General features: G+C 44.6%; 1 protein-coding gene across 2 annotated transcripts in view; it reads right to left on the bottom strand.

Annotated features, from left to right (window-relative positions):
* Positions 1–21,203, bottom strand: part of il16 (interleukin 16) — a 23,477-nt gene extending 2,274 nt beyond the window's left edge. The window contains exons 1-5 of one of the 2 annotated variants that reach the window (XM_055022457.1): positions 21,020–21,203; positions 17,606–18,718; positions 8,262–8,410; positions 8,008–8,158; positions 7,040–7,132 (exon numbers count right to left, since the gene is read on the bottom strand). In XM_055022457.1, coding sequence (XP_054878432.1) covers positions 7,040–7,132; positions 8,008–8,158; positions 8,262–8,410; positions 17,606–18,523 — 1,311 coding nt within the window. In that variant the 5' untranslated portion in view covers positions 18,524–18,718; positions 21,020–21,203. The remainder of the gene's footprint in view (positions 1–7,039; positions 7,133–8,007; positions 8,159–8,261; positions 8,411–17,605; positions 18,719–21,019) is intronic. The other variant, XM_055022456.1, reaches the window with a different exon arrangement.
* Positions 21,204–21,778: the final 575 nt, after the last annotated feature.

Genomic DNA, 21,778 nt, shown 5'->3' with positions numbered 1-21,778 from the left:
TAGCAATGTAAGTATTTATAATAATAATAATTATATATTTTATTTAAAATCTACTTTAAGGGCAAATGAGGTCACCTCACAAAAATAAAAACAATATATTTTAAAGGAAAAAAATCCACATGAAATAAAGAGTTTGTGCAAATTGTCTGTTTGAACATCAGAGCGATTAGCTGGGATTCAGCCAGCGAGTCAGAGAACCCTGACACACCACCCTGACACACCACCCTGACTCACCACCCTGACACACCACCCTGACTCACCACCCTGACTCACCACCCTGACACACCACCCTGACACACCACCCTGACACACCACCCTGACTCACCACCCTGACTCACCACCCTGACTCACCACCCTGACACACCACCCTGACACACCACCCTGACTCACCACCCTGACTCACCACCCTGACACACCACCCTGACACACCACCCTGACTCACCACCCTGACACCACCCTGACACACCACCCTGACTCACCACCCTGACTCACCACCCTGACTCACCACCTGACACACCACCCTGACACACCACCCTGACACACCACACCACCCTGACACACCACCCTGACTCACCACCCTGACACACCACCCTGACACCACCCTGACTCACCACCCTGACTCACCACCCTGACTCACCACCCTGACACACCACCCTGACACACCACCCTGACACACCACCCTGACTCACCACCCTGACACACCACCCTGACACACCACCCAGACACCACCCTGACACACCACCCTGACTCACCACCCTGACTCACCACCCTGACACACCACCCTGACACACCACCCTGACACACCACCCTGACTCACCACCTGACACACCACCCTGACACCACCCTGACTCACCACCCTGACACACCACCCTGACACACCACCCTGACTCACCACCCTGACACACCACCCTGACACACCACCCTGACTCACCACCCTGACACACCACCCTGACACGCCACCCTGACACACCACCCTGACTCACCACCCTGACACACCACCCTGACACGCCACCCTGACACACCACCCTGACACGCACCCTGACACACCACCCTGACTCACCACCCTGACACACCACCCTGACACGCCACCCTGACACGCCACCTGACACACCACCCTGACTCACCACCCTGACACACCACCCTGACACGCCACCCTGACACGCCACCCTGACACACCACCCTGACTCACCACCCTGACACACCACCCTGACACGCCACCCTGACACACCACCCTGACACACCACCCTGACACACCACCCTGACTCACCACCCTGACACACCACCCTGACACGCCACCCTGACACACCACCCTGACACACCACCCTGACACGCCACCCTGACATGCCACCCTGACACACCACCCTGACACACCACCCTGACACAACACCCTGACACGCCAGACTGAAACACGCCACCCTGACACGCCACCCTGACTCACCACCCTGACTCACGACCCTGACACACCACCCTGACACACCACCCTGACTCACCACCCTGACACACCACCCTGACACACCACCCTGACACACCACCCTGACTCACCACCCTGACACGCCACCCTGACACACCACCATGACACGCCACCCTGACTCACGACCCTGACACACCACCCTGACACACCACCCTGACTCACCACCCTGACACACCACCCTGACACGCCACCCTGACACGCCACCCTGACACACCACCCTGACTCACCACCCTGACACACCACCCTGACACGCCACCCTGACACACCACCCTGACACACCACCCTGACACGCCACCCTGACACACCACCCTGACACGCCACCCTGACACGCCACCCTGACACGCCACCCTGACACACCACCCTGACACGCCACCCTGACACACCACCCTGACACGCCACCCTGACACACCACCCTGACTCACCACCCTGACACACCACCCTGACACGCCACCCTGACACGCCACCCTGACACACCACCCTGACTCACCACCCTGACACACCACCCTGACACGCCACCCTGACACGCCACCCTGACACACCACCCTGACTCACCACCCTGACACACCACCCTGACACGCCACCCTGACACACCACCCTGACACACCACCCTGACACACCACCCTGACTCACCACCCTGACACACCACCCTGACACGCCACCCTGACACACCACCCTGACACACCACCCTGACACGCCACCCTGACACGCCACCCTGACACACCACCCTGACACACCACCCTGACACAACACCCTGACATGCCAGACTGAAACACGCCACCCTGACACGCCACCCTGACTCACGACCCTGACACACCACCCTGACACACCACCCTGACTCACCACCCTGACACACCACCCTGACACGCCACCCTGACACGCCACCCTGACACACCACCCTGACTCACCACCCTGACACACCACCCTGACACGCCACCCTGACACACCACCCTGACACACCACCCTGACACCACCCTGACTCACCACCCTGACACACCACCCTGACACGCCACCCTGACACACCACCCTGACACACCACCCTGACACGCCACCCTGACACGCCACCCTGACACACCACCCTGACACACCACCCTGACACAACACCCTGACATGCCAGACTGAAACACGCCACCCTGACACGCCACCCTGACTCACGACCCTGACACACCACCCTGACACACCACCCTGACTCACCACCCTGACACACCACCCTGACACACCACCCTGACACACCACCCTGACTCACCACCCTGACACGCCACCCTGACACACCACCCTGACACGCCACCCTGACTCACGACCCTGACACACCACCCTGACACACCACCCTGACTCACCACCCTGACACACCACCCTGACACGCCACCCTGACACGCCACCCTGACACACCACCCTGACTCACCACCCTGACACACCACCCTGACACGCCACCCTGACACACCACCCTGACACACCACCCTGACACGCCACCCTGACACACCACCCTGACACGCCACCCTGACACGCCACCCTGACACGCCACCCTGACACACCACCCTGACTCACCACCCTGACTCACGACCCTGACACACCACCCTGACACACCACCCTGACTCACCACCCTGACACACCACCCTGACACACCACCCTGACTCACCACCCTGACACACCACCCTGACACGCCACCCTGACACACCACCCTGACTCACCACCCTGACACACCACCCTGACACGCCACCCTGACACACCAACCTGACACGCCACCCTGACACACCACCCTGACTCACCACCCTGACACACCACCCTGACACGCCACCCTGACACGCCACCCTGACACACCACCCTGACTCACCACCCTGACACACCACCCTGACACGCCACCCTGACACGCCACCCTGACACCACCCTGACTCACCACCCTGACACACCACCCTGAAAGCCACCCTGACACGCCACCCTGACACACCACCCTGACTCACCACCCTGACACACCACCCTGACACGCCACCCTGACACGCCACCCTGACACACCACCCTGACACACCACCCTGACACACCACCTGACTCACCACCCTGACACACCACCCTGACACGCCACCCTGACACACCACCCTGACACACCACCCTGACACGCCACCCTGACACGCCACCCTGACACACCACCCTGACACACCACCCTGACACAACACCCTGACATGCCAGACTGAAACACGCCACCCTGACACGCCACCCTGACTCACGACCCTGACACACCACCCTGACACACCACCCTGACTCACCACCCTGACACACCACCCTGACACACCACCCTGACACACCACCCTGACTCACCACCCTGACACGCCACCCTGACACACCACCCTGACACGCCACCCTGACTCACGACCCTGACACACCACCCTGACTCACCACCCTGACACACCACCCTGACACGCCACCCTGACACACCACCCTGACTCACCACCCTGACACACCACCCTGACACACCACCCTGACACGCCACCCTGACACACCACCCTGACACACCACCCTGACACGCCACCCTGACACACCACCCTGACTCACCACCCTGACACACCACCCTGACTCACCACCCTGACACACCACCCTGACACGCCACCCTGACACACCACCCTGACTCACCACCCTGACACACCACCCTGACACACCACCCTGACTCACGACCCTGACACACCACCCTGACACCACCCTGACACACCACCCTGACTCACCACCCTGACACGCCACCCTGACACACCACCCTGACTCACGACCCTGACACACCACCCTGACACCACCCTGACACACCACCCTAACTCACCACCCTGACACACCACCCTGACACACCACCCTAACTCACCACCCTGACTCACGACCCTGACACACCACCCTGACACACCACCCTGACTCACCACCCTGACACACCACCCTGACACGCCACCCTGACACGCCACCCTGACACACCACCCTGACACACCACCCTAACTCACCACCCTGACTGACGACCCTGACACGCCACCCTGACACGCCACCCTGACACAACACCCTGACACGCCACCCTGACACACCACCCTGACACACCACCCTGACACAACACCCTGACACACCACCCTGACACAACACCCTGACACGCCACCCTGACACACCACCCTGACTCACGACCCTGACACACCACCCTGACACACCACCCTGACTCACCACCCTGACTCACGACCCTGACATGCCACCCTGACACGCCACCCTGACACACCACCCTAACTCACCACCCTGACACACCACCCTGACACACCACCCTAACTCACCACCCTGACTCACGACCCTGACACACCACCCTGACACACCACCCTTACTCACCACCCTGACACACCACCCTGACACGCCACCCTGACACGCCACCCTGACACACCACCCTGACACACCACCCTCACTCACCACCCTGACTGACGACCCTGACACGCCACCCTGACACGCCCAGAACAGAAGGCATTTTAATTTAAATGTCTATGACTGAAAATGACAGGAGAAATAAACATTTTGGCCGTTTTACCTCAGTCTGTGTTTTTCAGTATTTTGTGTTTGGCAAGTTACTGAATACTGTTGCCCTGATGTCGAAGTTAAACTACTGTATTGAGAGTAATACTGCAGAGTCCTATTTTACTAACTGTTTTTGACCCATACTCAAATGTATTTTGACCAATAAAATATATCAGAATCTGGTAGCAAGCTTGTGTGTCCTACCAGAGTATTTAGGTTGCTAGTTTTTTGATTGTTTTTTTATCAGTTAATCTAACAAATGATAAAGTGAGAGTACAGTCCTGAAATCATATTTTTTCCTGATTAAAGACTCAAGTCATAAGTCACCAGGGATGGTATGGTTACTTTGAGAAATTAACTTGATTACTCAATGAAAAATCCATTCATAAGCTAGAAACTGTGCATCTCTCTTTTCCCCGCATGTTTGTGTGGCTGATGTTTCACCTTGTGACGTAGCTCCCCAAGAAAAAAAGACGAAAGTAACAATATATGTTTTTACTAAAAAAAACATAGACAAATAGTGTACCACACAGGGACATAGATATGTAACTTTAATGTGTTAGATTACTCATTACTGAAATAAGAGGTGAGATTAGAGCAGTGCTTCTCAAATAGTGGGGCGGGCCCCCTTTGGGGGGCGCGGTGCGATACCTGGGGGGGCGTGTGATCCTGGGGAACAGGCTTTTTTTTGGCCGTACTAGTATAAAGTGTAATTGCGCACAGTAGGCGGCAGTGGCGCTCTCATTGTTACTTCTGTCACGTTTGCGACAGTGCAACATTTCATGACTTACAAGACAACAGGTTTGCCTTGGTTAGCAGTGTTAAGTCAACAAAAAGCTCCGACTGCGTTCTGTCTATGGCCTCCGTTATTCAACAACCCCAACATGAAAAAGGTTTTCACAGGGATGAAAAGAAAAGCGGAGAGAGACAAAGATAATGAGACAACAGAAAGTCAACCGAAAGCTAAGAAGAGGAAATACGACGAAGCGTATTTAGCGCTTGGCTTCACTGTGACTACAGTTGGAGAAGAGGAAAGACCGGTGTGTTTGCTGTGTCTAAAAATGCTCGCAGCGGACAGCATGAAGCCAAAATAAATTAGCGCATCACTTAAATACATTACATCCCAATCACGCCGATAAGCCGCTAGAGTTTTTTCAGCGAAAAAAATGTTAATAAGGAAAAAATGTTATGCAGAGATGGATAGATAGTTGCGCCGCGAATAGTTTTCTTCTTGCTAAAAGGGGGCGTAACGGAAAATAATTGAGAAGCACTGGATTAGAGTAATGTGTTGTTTATGACATTTCTGCTCAAGCTTTTTATGACTCTGCCAGGGTTCTGATATGTGTCCCCTCCAACCATAAACCTACTCCTACCCCCTTTGGTTCCATGAAGTTGAAGTCTACAGAGGTCTGGGAGAACAACACTTGTGAGCTCAGTTTTTGACAAAGTGGATCAGAGAGTTCCAACTATGGAGGGACCATACCTTCTGCCTTGCCTGGCCTTCTTATGCAATTCTGCTCAGTTCTAATCTCACTTCAGTGCTCTGTCTGGGCTTTCTCCAATAATATAGATTTCTCTAGTAGAATTTCTACAGGCTAATCAGTGAACAAAACAAAAAGTTGTAAACGATGTCAATGACTTTCTGTGTTGTAGTGTTAGCAATGGCAGCAGAGGAAGTGAAGGTAATTTTACGTGTAGCTTTCAGTGGCTGGAACCAGCCTCTAAGTTTGAACACATAGATCTCATTTGGTAGAATGCTCTCTCCAAGTAAAGAGTTCATTTTTGCTGCAAGCAAGAGAGTTACAGTAATTTTACATTTTCAGAAATTATGGTACAGCAGAGTGCAAGACGGACAGACAATTAGTAGATATAACACAGGTGTTATATCTATTCTTTTACTTTATATACTACTGAATTTATCAAACCCACAGGGATCTAATGAACATTTTATATATGCAGTGCCCTCAACCACCGCTATAGATAGGATCCTAGAAATATATCTGGAATCTGAGTCATGACAAAAAGATATTTTAACAATGTCCTCTGGGTTCTCCTTACTGTTGGCGCTTTATTCCCTAGGTCACATCCTCCAGCGATGCTGAAGCCTAACCCTGAACCCACGTCTTTGTGCAGAATCACAACATGGACGTCCTGGAAGTATGAAGCACAATTATTTAGTTATTCTTTTCTTTCATTTAAAAGTTTAATTTACATTTGATTCTTCTTGAACATTTACTACATAAATGATTTAGCAGTAAGTTTTTTTAATGTGCAGACGTAGTTTAAGAAGTTTCTTAGAAATTTAAAACTAGACCTGTTTTGCCCAAGGAAAACAGGTCTAGGAACTCAGAGCTCTTTGATTACCAGTCTCATATTTTTTCTACTTGAGCTGCCTGACTTTGCACAGAAATACATATATTTTTGTGGTTATATGTATGAGAAGAAGCGACATAGCCAATGTCGCTCCTTCTCCATTCATTTTAATGGAACTTGTGTGATGAGGCAACAATCACTTGATTTCCTCCAGCGAAGCGACTGTCAAAATTTGTGCATGGTACATGTACACATGCACATGTGAACTGGAGATGAACACAAGAAAACAGAAAAATGTTCAACTTTTGTTGCTATTCAATGGCGACCCATGTTTTGGTTTCACCCCAGAAAAGTTTTGCTGTTCACTGTTATTCATTGATCCCTGCAATGACATCTTTTAAAATACAAATTAAACTTTGTTCACAATTTTCTTTGGCAACTGTCTTCTCTGTGTTCATCAAAACTTATAAGGATGCTTTGCATAACTTGGAAAAGAGCATTTTAGGGAGATAAACTGAACTTTGTCTCACATTCAAATTCAGAAATACCTTACTGACCACAAAGGGTTATTAAATGTTGTAACTCATATTATTCAAGGTTCTTCAAAGATAAAAGTTTCATGCAGTCTTGATATTGCTTTCTGTGCTTTTCAGCCTAAGTTTTAAGAACTCACAAATTTATTAAAGATTATGTTGGGTTTTTTTTTTTTTTACCTTCAGTGTCTCTTCATCCATAGCTTCAACTTCCTCAATCATCTTCTGTATTCCCTGAGAACGAATAACTGAGATGACAGAATGAGCGAAGGTTTCTCGGTCAGAGGTCTGCCTCCCTTGCTCAATGGTGCTTTCTGTCAGAGAGGCTAGCCTGTTATAAAGATTAAATACAAACATGAGTATGATGGTGATGACACACTGCTGAACATTTTCTGCATCTGTAAGGAAACCCAAACTCATTTTAGCAATCTCACCTGACAGAGAAACCTTTATTTTTGCAGTCTTTACCCAGCTCAAACTCTTGGGGATTATCAACATCTTGAAATGGAGTCTCCTGAAAATTTTGGGATTGAAGGTTGCCATAGTCAGAAGAAGGAAGGGACCGTAATATTGCTTGTGAAACCTAGAAAATAGACACAATTAAAATATTAATATTTTAATACTGCAAGCATCATTGGGTGGCTCTCACTGAGCTGCAAGGGCTTCCCCATCATCGCCCACCATCCAAATCCCATTGCCCATCATCATCAGTGCCCTCACACCATTCCCAAATGTATCGACTATCTGGCACATTCAGTAAATCTGTCAAATTGCCTTCATTTCATATCAGTACAAGTTCAGTGACAAGTTGGTCAAGATCGGACCTTCCAGACAGGAGTTATTTTTACTTTCTGTTTCTTGGCAAAGGATTGGCAATGACTTCCTTTAGGTTTGGAACATGTCATGTGGTGTTTAATGGTTAGAGGATACAGTTTTAATCTTACATCATGATGGGAGGAATCACCAAATAATTATGTTTCTTCTCTAAATGGTTGAGTGATGTCATCAACCTACCACACCAATGTGTTGTTGAGCAGTCCTTCCTGATGATGGACACAAAATCTAGAGCTGACTGGATGATGATATAGATGTAGGAAATATTCTAGGGGAGTGGAGTCAAATTCAAACGTAATCCAATTGGCCTTTTTAAAAGCTAAAAAGAAAAGTCTTTAATATCCAGTTTGGAGCAAATCAATCAATCAATCAATCAAATTTTATTTGTATAGAACATTTCAGCTACAAGGCATTTCAAAGTGCTTTACATCATAAACACAAAAACACAAAGACATGCAACATAGAATAAAATACCAAGTTTTTTTCTTTTTTTTTTTTTTTTTTTTCCTCCCCTTTTTCCACTTTCCCTCTTCTTTCCCTTTCTCCCCCCTTCCCTTTGTCACGGAATTTAAGCGCCTGTTACCGCCGGACTCCGCCGTCCGTTTAACCACGGGTATTCGCCGGGCCCCGTTGCCCACAACAGGAAAAAAAAAAGATTACATACATATCCACAAATTCAAATCTGTACATATTACATTTCAAATGAAACTCTAAACAGGTGCGTTTTTACTTGAGATTTAAAGGAAGTCAGAGTTTCTGCTGTTTTACAGTTTTCTGGAAGTTTGTTCCAAATCTTTGGTGCATAGATGCTGAACAGACCAGAACCAGAACCTGAGAGTCTGGAAGGTTGATACAACAACAGCAGATCTTTAATGTATTGTGGTGCTAAACCGTTCAGTGATTTATAAACTAACAACAGTATTTTAAAGTCTATTCTTTGAGCTACAGGGAGCCAGTGGAGGGACTTTAAAACTGCTGTTATGTCTCTATCTTCCTGGTTTTAGTGAGAACAGGAGCAGCAGCTTCTGGATCAGCTTTGATTGATTTGTTGGACAGGCCTGTGAAGACGCTGTTGCAATAATCAATGCGACTAAAGATAAACGCATGGATGAGTTTCTCTAGATCTGGCTGAGACATTAGTCCTCTAATCCTGGAGACGTTCTTCAAGTGATAGAAGGCCGACTTTGTAACTGTCTTTATGTGGCTCGCAAGGTTCAAGTCCGAGTCCATCACTACTCCCAGGCTTCGGGCCTAATCGTTAGTTTTTAGTTGTAATAACTGAAGCTGTGCATTGACTCTAGATCTATAGCTCTAGATCTATAGCTCTAGATCTATAGCTCTAGATCTATAGCTCTATATCGTTCCTCTTTAGGTCCAAAAATAATGACTTCAGTTTTGTTTCTGTTCAGCTGGAGAAAGTTTTGGCACATCCACACATTTATCTGTTCTAAACATTTATTCAGTGATTGGATGGGGTCAAAGGTCACCTGGTGACATCATAATGTAGAGCTGAGTATCATTTGCATAGTTATGGTTGCTAATATTTCCTGTTATAACCTGAGCTAGTGGGAGAATATAAATATTGAATAAGAGGAGTCCTAGGATTGAACCTTGGGGTACCCCACATGTGACCTTTAACCTCTTTGATGAGAAGTTTCCAATTGAAACAAATAAATCCCTGTTCTTTATGTAAGATTCAAACCAGTTCAGTTCTGGACCGGAGAGTCCAACCCAACTCTCCAGTCAATTCAGTTATATGTCAAAAGCTGCACTGAGGTCCAACAGAACCAGCACCGTGGTTCTCCCACAGTCCATATTTATATGAATATCATTGAATACTTTGACTAGGCCAGTCTCCGTGCTGTGGTGAACATAAAAACCAGATTGGAAAGAGTCAAAGCAGTTGGTCATCATGAGGAAACTAATTGTTCACACACGGCTTATTCAATAACTTTGCTGATGAATGGGAGGTTGGAGATCGGCCTGTGATTCTGCAGTAGTGATTTGTCCAGATTGTTCTTTTTTAGCAGTGGTTTGATCACTGCTGTTTTCAAAGCCTGGGGGAAAACGCCTGATATGAGTGATGAGTTACTATTTGGATCAGATCAGTAACAATAACAGGTAGGATTTCCTTAAAGAAATGTGTGGGAAGGACATCCAGACAGCAGGAGCTTGAACTTAATTGACTTGTAATTTCTTCTAGGGTTTTATAATGAAGTAGTTGAAATTGGGTCATTTTTCCTGTATTTGTTCTGTTTGGGTACAGCAATGGTTCTGGCTTTAGAGTCAATGTGCAGATTAATCCTCTGATTTGTTTTATTTTCTCTGAAAAGAAGCTGGAAAACTTGTTCCATCAGCATTAGATTGGATTCAGGTGGTAACGTCATAGGAGGGTTTGTGAGCCTGTCAACTGTTGCAAATAAAGCTCCAGCATTTCATGTTTTTGTTTATGACATCTGCAAGAAAGCCTCCCTTGCATGTTTTAGTGTTGAGTGATAGTTACATAGTCTTTCTTTATAGATGTCATTATGAACGTGAACTTGAGTTTTACTCCATTTTGGTTCTGCTTTGCGACAGAGTTCTCTTGCAGATCAAACTGTTTGTGCTTTTCTCCATGGAGATTTCTTCCTACCAGACACAACATTTACTTTAATTGGGCCAATAGAATCAATGATATATGAAACTTTAGACTGAAAATCATCTACCGACTTATCTACATCATTACAGCTTAAGGGTGAGGAGGAAGAGTAGATTTGATTAAATGTTTCTGCTGTTTTCTATGAAGGAACGTTTTGTGACAGTAGCTGTTTGTCCAAGTGGATTAAAGGATAAAGAACCTTCAAAGATAACAGCAAAGTGATCCGACAGGGCGATCAGTTACAGAGACATTGGAAATATTCACACCCTTACTGATAACCAGGTCCAGTGTGTGTCCTTGAGTGTGTGTTGCTTGTTTGACATGTTGTGTTAAACCAGTGCTTCTCAATTATTTTCCGTTACGCCCCCTTTTAGCAAGAAGAAAACTATTCGCGCCCCCCATTCCCCACCGTGACTATCCATCTCTGCATAACATTTTTTCCTTATTAACATTTCTTTCGCTGAAAAAACTCTGGCGGCTTATCTGCGTGATTGGGATGTAACGTATTTAAGTGACGCGCTAATTTATTTGGCTTCATGCTGTCCGCTGCGAGCATTTTTAGACAGCAAACACACCGGTCTTTCCTCTTCTCCAACTGTAGTCACAGTGAAGCCAAGCGCTAAATACGCTTCGTCGTATTTCCTCTTCTTAGCTTTCGGTTGACTTTCTGTTGTCTCATTATCTTTGTCTCTCTCCGCTTTTCTTTTCATCCCTGTGAAAACCTTTTTCATGTTGGGGTTGTTGAATAACGGAGGCCATAGACAGAACGCAGTCGGCTTTTTGTTGACTTAACACTGCTAACCAAGGCAAACCTGTTGTCTTGTAAGTCATGAAATGTTGCACTGTCGCAAACGTGACAGAAGTAACAATGAGAGCGCCACTGCCGCCTACTGTGCGCAATTACACTTTATACTAGTACGGCCAAAAAAAAGCCTGTTCCCCAGGATCACACGCCCCCCCAGGTATCGCACCGCGCCGCCCAAAGGGGGCCCGCCCCACTATTTGAGAAGCACTGTGTTAAACCAAAATTTTCTAAAATATTAAAAGCTTTTTTGCCCCTCTGTCTTGGGGTTTGTCCACATGAATGTTGAAATCACCAACAATTATTAAACAATCATAATCAATGCATATGAGAGATAGGAGATCATTCAAGTCAGTAAAGAAATTTTCCACATATGCTGGAGTTTTGTATAAAGTTAGTGTCAAAGTTCGTTGAAGCCTTTAACCTGAATTCCAAGATACTCAAAAGAGGTGAAATGACCGAAAGACATTTTACTACAGTTTATGGTATTTTTAAATATAGAAGCCACGCCTCCTTCTTTTTTATGTTTTCTGTTCTCACTTAACAAATTGTAGTCAGGAGGCGCTGATTCAATGAGTACAATTTGCTCATTATCGTCATTCAACCATGTTTCTGTCAGAAACATCAACATTATACTCAGTGATAAAATCATTAATTAATAGAGCTTTAGCACAAAGTGATCTGATATTTAAAAGAACTACTTTAAGTGGCTTGGAGGCCAAAAGATTTTCAGTCTGAGGTTCCTTTAGGCAGGGGATCACTCTGAGGTTTGAATTAGGACCGCTGTGTTTCATATTTCTGGTTTTGTAAATTTTCTTGTAGTGATCTGGACAGGTAATGTCCTGTTCTGCAGAACCCGGGCCAGACACATTCTGGATGGAGACGGGTGTATAGATAAATATCTGGTCCCCGGCCTCAGACCTCAGAAACACAGAGTGATGGATCCTCTGGAAAGTCAGGGGCAGGTTGCTTAAATGAAGTGAGGTCTGCTATGTGAGAGCTAAGGAGAGACGTACCGAGGTGAACCTGTTGATTCATTCCATCTGTAAATTTAAGAAACTCTGGTCCGGAAGACATTTCTTCATTGGTATCTATTGAATCCTGTGAATGATTGGAGGAGCAGAGAGGGAGGGGGAAGCAGTCGCTCCATCTCCAGTCGATTTATCAGCTTGTTTTAATATTATCCTCCTGATATGCGGCGGGCTCCATCCTAGTCAGACATCCGTGAGCCTGTTCTTCTGATGCGATGATCCTGTTGCTGTCCTTGTTGATAAAATAAAAAAGGTTTGCAGTGAGTAGCTTTATCACATGTTTATTAAGATTGCGTCCTCCTCTTCCAAAAAGGAGAAAGCGCTGCCAATAGATCCAGAGGTTATCATGAAGGTCACTGAGCTGGTAGAGCAGCTTTTAATCAGCCATTTGTTGATCGTGAGCAGACTGGAGTGTTTTTCGTCTCCCTATTGAGGTGATGGAATTGGACCACTGAGAAATAACTTCATTTTTAATTTTCCCATAGTGTTCAGAAGAATATTAAAGTCCTTTTTCAGAATCTCAGACTTTTGCTTTGCCAGATCGTTGGCTCCAACATGCACAACTAAAGTCTGAATATCTGGCTGATCGGTGGTTAGAGAGAGCAGTTTGTTGGTTAAATCAGATACAGTGTCACCAGGAAAATACATCACTCTTGTTTTCCTGGGATTGCAAACATCACTGATTCCCTTTACTGACTCATGTCCAACAATAAGCACTTTTGGGACGCCTTTTGTTTTCCTGGTGGTCGCTTTGTCCTTTGGAGCTTTGGGGGATGGATGTGTTGGTCTTGCCTCACTGTTGATGTTTGAAGGCAAAGTTTCACTCGAAACTTTGCCTCAGGCTGGAGTGTAGAAAATCTGTTTTTCAGTGGGATTCCCACAGAGTCAGAATGTTTTGAGGCTCTTGCTGGTTGCTTTGTCCCTGGGAGCGGGGTCAGCGGGGTCAGCAGGGTCGGTGGAGGCGTTTTGGTTGCAGCTGCTTGTTTGTCTTTCTTTGGTGGAGCAGGTGTTGAAGTTGAAGGTGGGTTTCGGCTCAGAGCCGGCCATGCTGATTCGTCCGTGTGCGGGGTTCTACCTGATAATCGTCTCATTGGATCCGCAGTGCCAGACTCCCGTTTCGGCTTGGCACCCAGAGCGTTCCAGGGTGAGCTGCTCGGTGCAGGGCGCACGACCTCTCCTCTCCGTTGATTTGAGGAAGAGTTGTTTCATTTCCACAGGCAGCGTTGATCTCAAAGTTCACCTCCAGCAGTTTAATCTTCATTTCTATAAACTGAAGTCGTTGTAAAATACTGCTCATGTCCTTGGGGTCAGTCGGAGGCATTTTGCCCTGGTTTAACTTGGAGGTAAAGAAAAGTAGGTAAAAATAAAAGTAAGAAAATCCCCCAGTCCTTATCCAGTTTGGAGCAAATGACGTATGTCAGATTTAGAGCAATCCATGTGCAAACAGTGAGAGATGGGAATGTTGCTACTCTTCCAGCCCCAGTCCAGCCATCACATATTGTGGAGAGAAGGATGCAGAATCACCGGATTCACAAGTTGAAATCTGTATGAGTCAGATTTCAACTTGTGCTTTGGTGCTGTATCTTTTGCTTTGAGCCAGTTCACGTCATGTTCCTCATTACCTTCATTCCTTCCACCTGTATTGCTCTCTGATTGTTTTCCTTCTGAAATGTCACCAGATTAGTTAACGCTTTTCACTAGTAGTTTTCCGGTACTCTCATCTCAACCTCATTGTTGTGACTTCGCTCTTGTTCTCTGGATTTGCGCCCTCGCCCTGCTCTTGTTGAATTGTGGTTGGTTACCTATCTTTATCTCGACCCAGGCCTGTTTTTCAGATTTCCCATTCAAGTCTACTGCCCTGGATACCTATTCTGCTCTCTGCCCCTTCGTGTGTGACCATAGCCTGTCTGACCAAAGATGTGGATTTGGATTTTGTGCTTTTGCCCATCACTGCTTCTCCTCCCCTGGTACTCCTTCCAGAGTCCTCCGTCAGTTGATCATTACAGTACTTGATTGGCAGACCAGGTTAGTGTATACTACACACACACCAACAGATTACTTTTGAAGTATTTCTCAAGTCACCAATCTCTCCCCATGCTCACCCCTGTGTCAAAACTGATTCGTCCAGGTACTTCTAGTGATTCATTACAATTTTGATAACTTTTAATCTAAAATGCATGAAGTCTGCAGTATGTAACTTACAAAAAATATATTTTTTAACAAATTTATGCGTCACCATGTTATGACAGTATGACATGAGACAGATTATCTGTAAAAATGATAGAATTTTTCCACCACATCTCACTGCTGCTACTGCCAACTGAAGAGAAATGGGGAGAGTGTGAGCAGGAAGTACACAAGAGTGATTGACAGTGTTCAGGCTCTCCTGACTCTGACTGGTTGTTTCTGACCGAGCAGTGTATTTATGCAGATGGTAGCTGACCCTAACCCATGTCCATAGGGAAAAGACACAGGAGTTTAGTTTTTTTCCAAAGATTATCTGTCTCGTGAACATTTTTTCATTAAAATTACATGTTCATACTTAGTCAATAAAGCTGCAGGACCTTGTAATTTTGACCCTGCTTCTGAGACAAATTTTTCCTAATTCTCCTATGGGAATATAAGTTAAGATAACTAGTTATCTTAACTTACATTATCTTTCAGGGTATATTGACCAAATATATTGACCTTGAAATGCATAGGAGGAGTTTGTTAAAGTTTGACATGTGTGAAAAGTCAAAAATTGCCAAAATATCTGACTTCCTGTTGGGTTTACTGCAAGAGAGGTAAGAGAGCTTTTTTCTTTGTTTCAGGGGCTTCTAGTTATTTATCAAGTTTCAGTTCCTTCCAGTTCGCCTATCTCATGTTACGGCGAGCTGTAGAGGCATTTGGCCAGGGCCAATTAATTCCAACACTAAAATTTCACTCTGGGGCTAAGTTTGGGTATAATATTATTATATATGTATAGGCCATATACGCTTTCACCGCTCAATTACATAATGTAAACAGTAGAATGTCTGCTAATTTTAGTGTTGAAGCCATCGAGTGGACAGGCAGGATTATGGGCCTTGTATGATCTTGTATGATTTTGGACAAGACTCTCAAACCCTGACTTGTCATGATCACTTTGAATCCAAAGAGACACAGTGAACTGCTCCATGAAGAGGGGGGATAATCGATTTGTTTCCAGTCTCTTGTCATTTCTCATGCTGGTCTCCTGCTCACCTCTATTTTTAATTGCCACTTTTTCTCACCTGTGCCTCTGGCCAATTAGTCATTCAGTGTTGTTGTCTGCCTTGTTTCTGTCACCTGGTAGCATTGCTGATAATATCAATGTTTCTGATCAATTGCCTGAAAAGTTGTCTACCTGTCATGGTCTGTGTTTTTCTGTGTCTTTTGAGTTCTCTGTGTTGTCCTGTCTCCCCGTCAATATTCCCAGGTGTGTCTCATTTGGTGACACACCTGTCCTCATTTTCCCTGTTCCTCGTCGGGTCCTAGCGTCAATCAGCATTGTTACTGTGTCCTATGTTTCTCCAGTTGCTACCGCCGTTGAGCCCTGGCTTCTGCTCAGCCGTGCTGCCAGGCTGTTGGACTATTGATGGATTATGCTTCAGACTATTTGGATTATTTTCACTATTAAAACCATCATTTCACCATCATACCTCTGTTTTCTTCCTGTTTGTAATGTGAGTTACTGTCAACCCAGCTTCACTACCAGTATGATCCAAAATCACTTTCACTTTTCTACTAAATGTTTTGTTTCTCTTAAGATCAAGACTGGCCATGTCATAGTGTTGATCTGTCATTAATGAACAAAAGCTTCAACAGTGTTTTCTAGGTTCGAAGACACATTGTCAACCTGCAAGATCTCCTTAGTCAAAATTTGATTTGAACAATTGAGAAAATGTCTGAACTTCTGAGGTCTTCTTGTATGTTTCCTGTGGAGGTAAGCTCCTTTACTTCACATATGGCCACATCAAATCAGTTAGTCGAGTTTTTATGTTTTCACAAGGATGACAAACCTGTTGACCAACTCACTAGTGATATGAGACTTGTGCAAATGAAGAAGTGATCACTTGGTCTTTGTCTGTTTGAGCTGGAAAAAGATGTGCCATTACTTAGTTAAGGAAATTGTGATGCAAATTTTTAAGTGTTTTTACAAAGTAAGAATGTTTAGTTGAAATTTGGTTTATACTGAAAAGCATAAACCATTTCCAGCTAATGTGTATTTTGTAATATTTCCAAAACTACTTTTTATTGTGATTTACAAAGTAGTAAATCACAATGGGTCTATGGCTATGGAGCCATGTTGATATAGAAATGTGGCTCCATATTTGTGAAAATATGTATGCACTACACTTATTCCAGTCAATACATAGTAAAGCTTTTTTTTCAAGCCAGGCTTTATATTTGCAAATGTTGACAAAACAGATAAGATACATGATTAAATTTCTTCACTTTGTAACACATTACCTGATTGCTGAAGGCGACAATTTTTCCAATATGTTCTCCCTCCTGATTCTTCTGGGGCGGACACTCCGTTGTGTGGAAAGTGTTCTGAGCTGTTCTCAGTGGCGCTTCACACTCATTTCCAGAGTACTCATCTACATTTTTCTCTCCTTCCTTTTGATTCATTCTCACTGAGAAAGCAGAAGGTAAGACACTGGATCTGCTGATATCCACTTTCTCTGACTCACATTCCTTTGTGGATGGTTGGAATTTACAACCAGAATGGACAGAGGCTGAAGTAGCATCATCTATTGCAGAGTTAGTTTCAAAGCAGATGGTGTCAGAAGGGTTAGGGTTATTAATACCTATCTCAAAGCAAGAAAGCTGATCTTCAGACATTTTGCCACTAGGTTGACAATAATCTTGGTCCAAAGCTGATGTGATGACAGAAGGTGGAACAGAGACGTTCTCATTAACAACAAACGTTGACTGATCTGACAGCATTTCTGTTGGGATGCCCTGTTTGCTCTTGCCATCATCTCTGTCTGAGGAATGACAGGCACTTTCAGACTCCTGTTTTAACAAAGCAAGCAAGTTGGGATGGGGAGTGGATCTTCTGATGGCTGTTTTTTCCTGAGCTCCTGCAGCAGAAAATGTCTCAAAGGAGAGAATCTTTTGTTTGAATGACATGCTAACAGTACCCGAGGTAGACCTGCCTCCAAACCTTCTGGTAACACCTGCCTCAGGTATCTCCTTTGAATCACTGGCTTGCTTCCTCTGATCTGGATTTTCTTGTATTTTCCTCAAACTCTGGTTAAACCAAGCAGGTTTGGGTGCCACTGGAGGAGCTATTTTTGATCCTGAAGCTTTTAGAGCTGTGTTTCCAAAAGTCTCAATGGATGATGGTTCTCTGAGCTCCACAATGTTCTCCTCTTCTTTCATGGTTGCGATATGTGGATGCTGTGTATTTTAATAGTCTATCTTCTTTGTTGAGCTGTTATTTTTTGATCTAATGGCAGATCTTTTGGAGGATTCTTGGAAAGTTAGACTCACTGATCTTTATATGTAGGTTATTGGAAGCCTGTCTCCAAAGATCTCTTCTCTGTGACCTCAAACGAGGCATGCAAGATAAGTAACCTGTAAACACAAGACAACAAGAAACTAAAAGTTTATCAAAGAAATTTATGAAAGTAATAAATGTTACTTTAACCACAATATGAACTGTAACTTTCTTGTATCTGACCTGGTGTCCCTAGAATACTCTGCCTGCTGCTTCTGTGTGTTTAGAACCAGCGTTTCTTTGGCCATCGTTTTTTACAAGATTTGAAAATGGACTGAGATGCTTAAAGCTGCAGTATGTCATTTTTATAAATGAATATTTTTTGCATATTTGCTTTAACTGTCACTATGTTGTGAAGTTTATAATATGAGACACATAATCTGTTAATTTGCATCATTTATTGTTTTTATCTTTACTCTCTGTCTTTCTACCAAAAGCTGGTAGACGGAGTTTTCAGTCTCAACTGGACTCTTTTTAAAGAAGAGTCCTGTTTACGAAATTTCATAATTCATTTTATTTGTTGTTTCTGTTGCTTATGTACTTTGGATATTTAAAATATTGACCAGTTCCAGTGTTAAATGTTCATTGAAATTTAAAGGTTATTAATCTCTGAAGATGGACTCTTACATTATGTTATTACCACTAAATTACTTGAAAATGGTTTCAAAACAAAAATATTATCATTTGTTGGAATAACTTCCAAAACAATTTATCATCCAGCAAAATTTGTCATTTTGCTGACGATAGTGATAGTGCTCTCAGTCAAGCTTGTGTATCCACTACTCAATATGCCAATGACAGAGAAACAACTCACCTTTCCAAATAAACTGCTTATCAATCAATTAATAACATTTTATTTGTACAGCACATTTCAGCAACAAGCATTAAGTCAAGTACCATTGTAAGATTCTTAATTGATTACGTTTCAAATCCAACCCTAAACAGGTGGGTTTTTAGTCGAGATTTAAAGGAAGTCAGTGTTTCCGCTGTTTTACAGTTTTCTGGAAGTTTGTTTCAGATTTGTGGTGCCTTGAAGCTGAAAGCTGCTTCTCCTTGTTTGGTTTTGGTTCTGGATGCAGAGCAGAACCAGAAGACCTGAGAGTCTGGAGGGTTGATACAACAACAGCAGATCTTTAATGTATTGTTAATATATTTTAAACTATCAACAGTATTTTAAAATCTATTCTTTGAGCCACAGGAACTTTAAAACTGCTGTTATGTCTCTATCTTTCTGGTTTTAGTGAGAATGCGAGTAGCAGCTTCTGAATCAGCTACAGCTGGAGGATTTTTTAAGTAGATCTGTGAAGACGCTGTTACAGTAATCATTGCGTCTAAAGATAAACGCATGGATGAGTTTCTCTAGATCTGCCTGAGTCATTAGTCTGTAATCCTTCTTCAGGGGATAGAAGGCCGACTTTGTAATTGGTTATGCTAAGTGTTGTCACATACTTGTTGAATCTATATGTAACCCATATCTGTGTTACTAACAGGGGTGACGGGAATACTGTGTCAATAGTAGCGGTACTTTGGTTCGACTCGACACAAAAATAAAATAAAACGTCAAGAAACTGAACTATCAATCTTATCCCATTAGTATCGATCTGATATTGACTTGCCATGAACATTTTCAATATTTTGGATCAATCCACCACCTCTAACACTAAAGATGTTGCTGTTCAGCTGTTAAGCATCACACATTCCTTCTCCCTTTGTTCCTCCTCTGCCATCCATTTTGCAGAGAGGAAAGATTTTTAGTTTTACTATCAATATTCTGGACTCCACTCTGAATTAGGACTCCAGCAAAAAGCTCTAAAGCAACCCTTGCCAGTCCAGGATGGATGTGAGACTTGCTGTCTGGCGGCCTTCTCTTTGTGTAGATAAGGTAGAGTTCTTGATAAAATGTTTTTGGACATTGTTTTTTGCCTTACAGTTTTCAGACCATATATTTTGGAACAGCTACCTGAGTAAGTACCACTAAAGAATTATAACTGCTCGGTGGTCTCAATCGAGCAGTGATAGTTTCCTGTTTCTGTGCATGAGACCGAGTGTATCGAAATGCACCATTTTGGAAGAAATTGGACAAAATTTGAATTAGAATACCTTGTGAAATCTTTTTGTGATATCTGATGCTTTGTAGAGAGTACAATTTAATCTTTGTATTTGTGAGTCAGCATGGGTTCTGGGGAAATGATTCAATGTGAGTATATCAGCCATAGGAAGCATTAAGACAATGATGACTGCAACAAAAACCCCAGCTCAAACAGGAAATCCAGTCGGTGTCAAGATACTGACACTGAATTCACTTTATCACATAATCAGAACAGCTAGCAAACAGCCCAGGCAGTCCTGCATACAGAGAAGGAGTACTTGTGTCTTACCTGTGTGTTGATTGTTCTTCAGGCACTCTCCGAATCTGAAAAAGTGAAATCTTCTGCAAGTATTTCAAACTTTGCTTCCTGTCACACAAACAGGAAGTGTGTCACAGCACCCAGCAACCACAGAGAAGTGCAAAGAACATTAGTTCAAGACACTTATTGGCAGCACTGTTACTTAAATGTGTTCAGTCAGTCCAGGCTACAGGACTGACTGCCATCATTCACATTTTCAGGCTGAAAACAGGATTTTGTGTCATTTGTTCACTAACATTTTAATACTTGTGTGTGACATATAAAATGTATATATTTCACACCCGAATGTATACTTTTATTGTGAAGAGGAGAAGGTAAGGTTAGAAGACAACAACAGCTGTCCTTCATTCTATTTTTGGTTTGGATTAGAAGACATTTAGAATAACTAAAGGCTCAAATTATATATTCATGTTTTTCTGCTGACTTCCACATTGGTGACCCTGAACATCTGAACATGTTTTTAACTGAACTCACCAGATGCTGCTTCCGTTTATCCACCAGCTGTGGTTTTGGAACCAGTTTCTTGCCAGTTGGGTGTTACTCAAACCGCCGAATCTGTTTTTACTGCCATTATCAAGCTTCCAGAGTTCTGGCAGCACAGTCCATTACCATGTTCCGTCTCCGTGGGATAACCACAGATGAGACCAAGTACTTCCATGTAGTTGCTAATTTGGACTTTGTTTCCACCTGCTGTCTCGTGATTCTGCTGAGGAACTCACCAAGTGCTAA

Source organism: Poeciliopsis prolifica, unplaced genomic scaffold (assembly GCF_027474105.1).
Source record: "Poeciliopsis prolifica strain line A6 unplaced genomic scaffold, Auburn_PproV2 SCAFFOLD086, whole genome shotgun sequence".
Classification (NCBI taxonomy): Eukaryota; Metazoa; Chordata; class Actinopteri; order Cyprinodontiformes; family Poeciliidae; genus Poeciliopsis; species Poeciliopsis prolifica.
The sequence above is the reverse complement of the archived record's forward strand: the minus strand, read 5'-3'. Positions and strand labels throughout refer to the sequence as shown.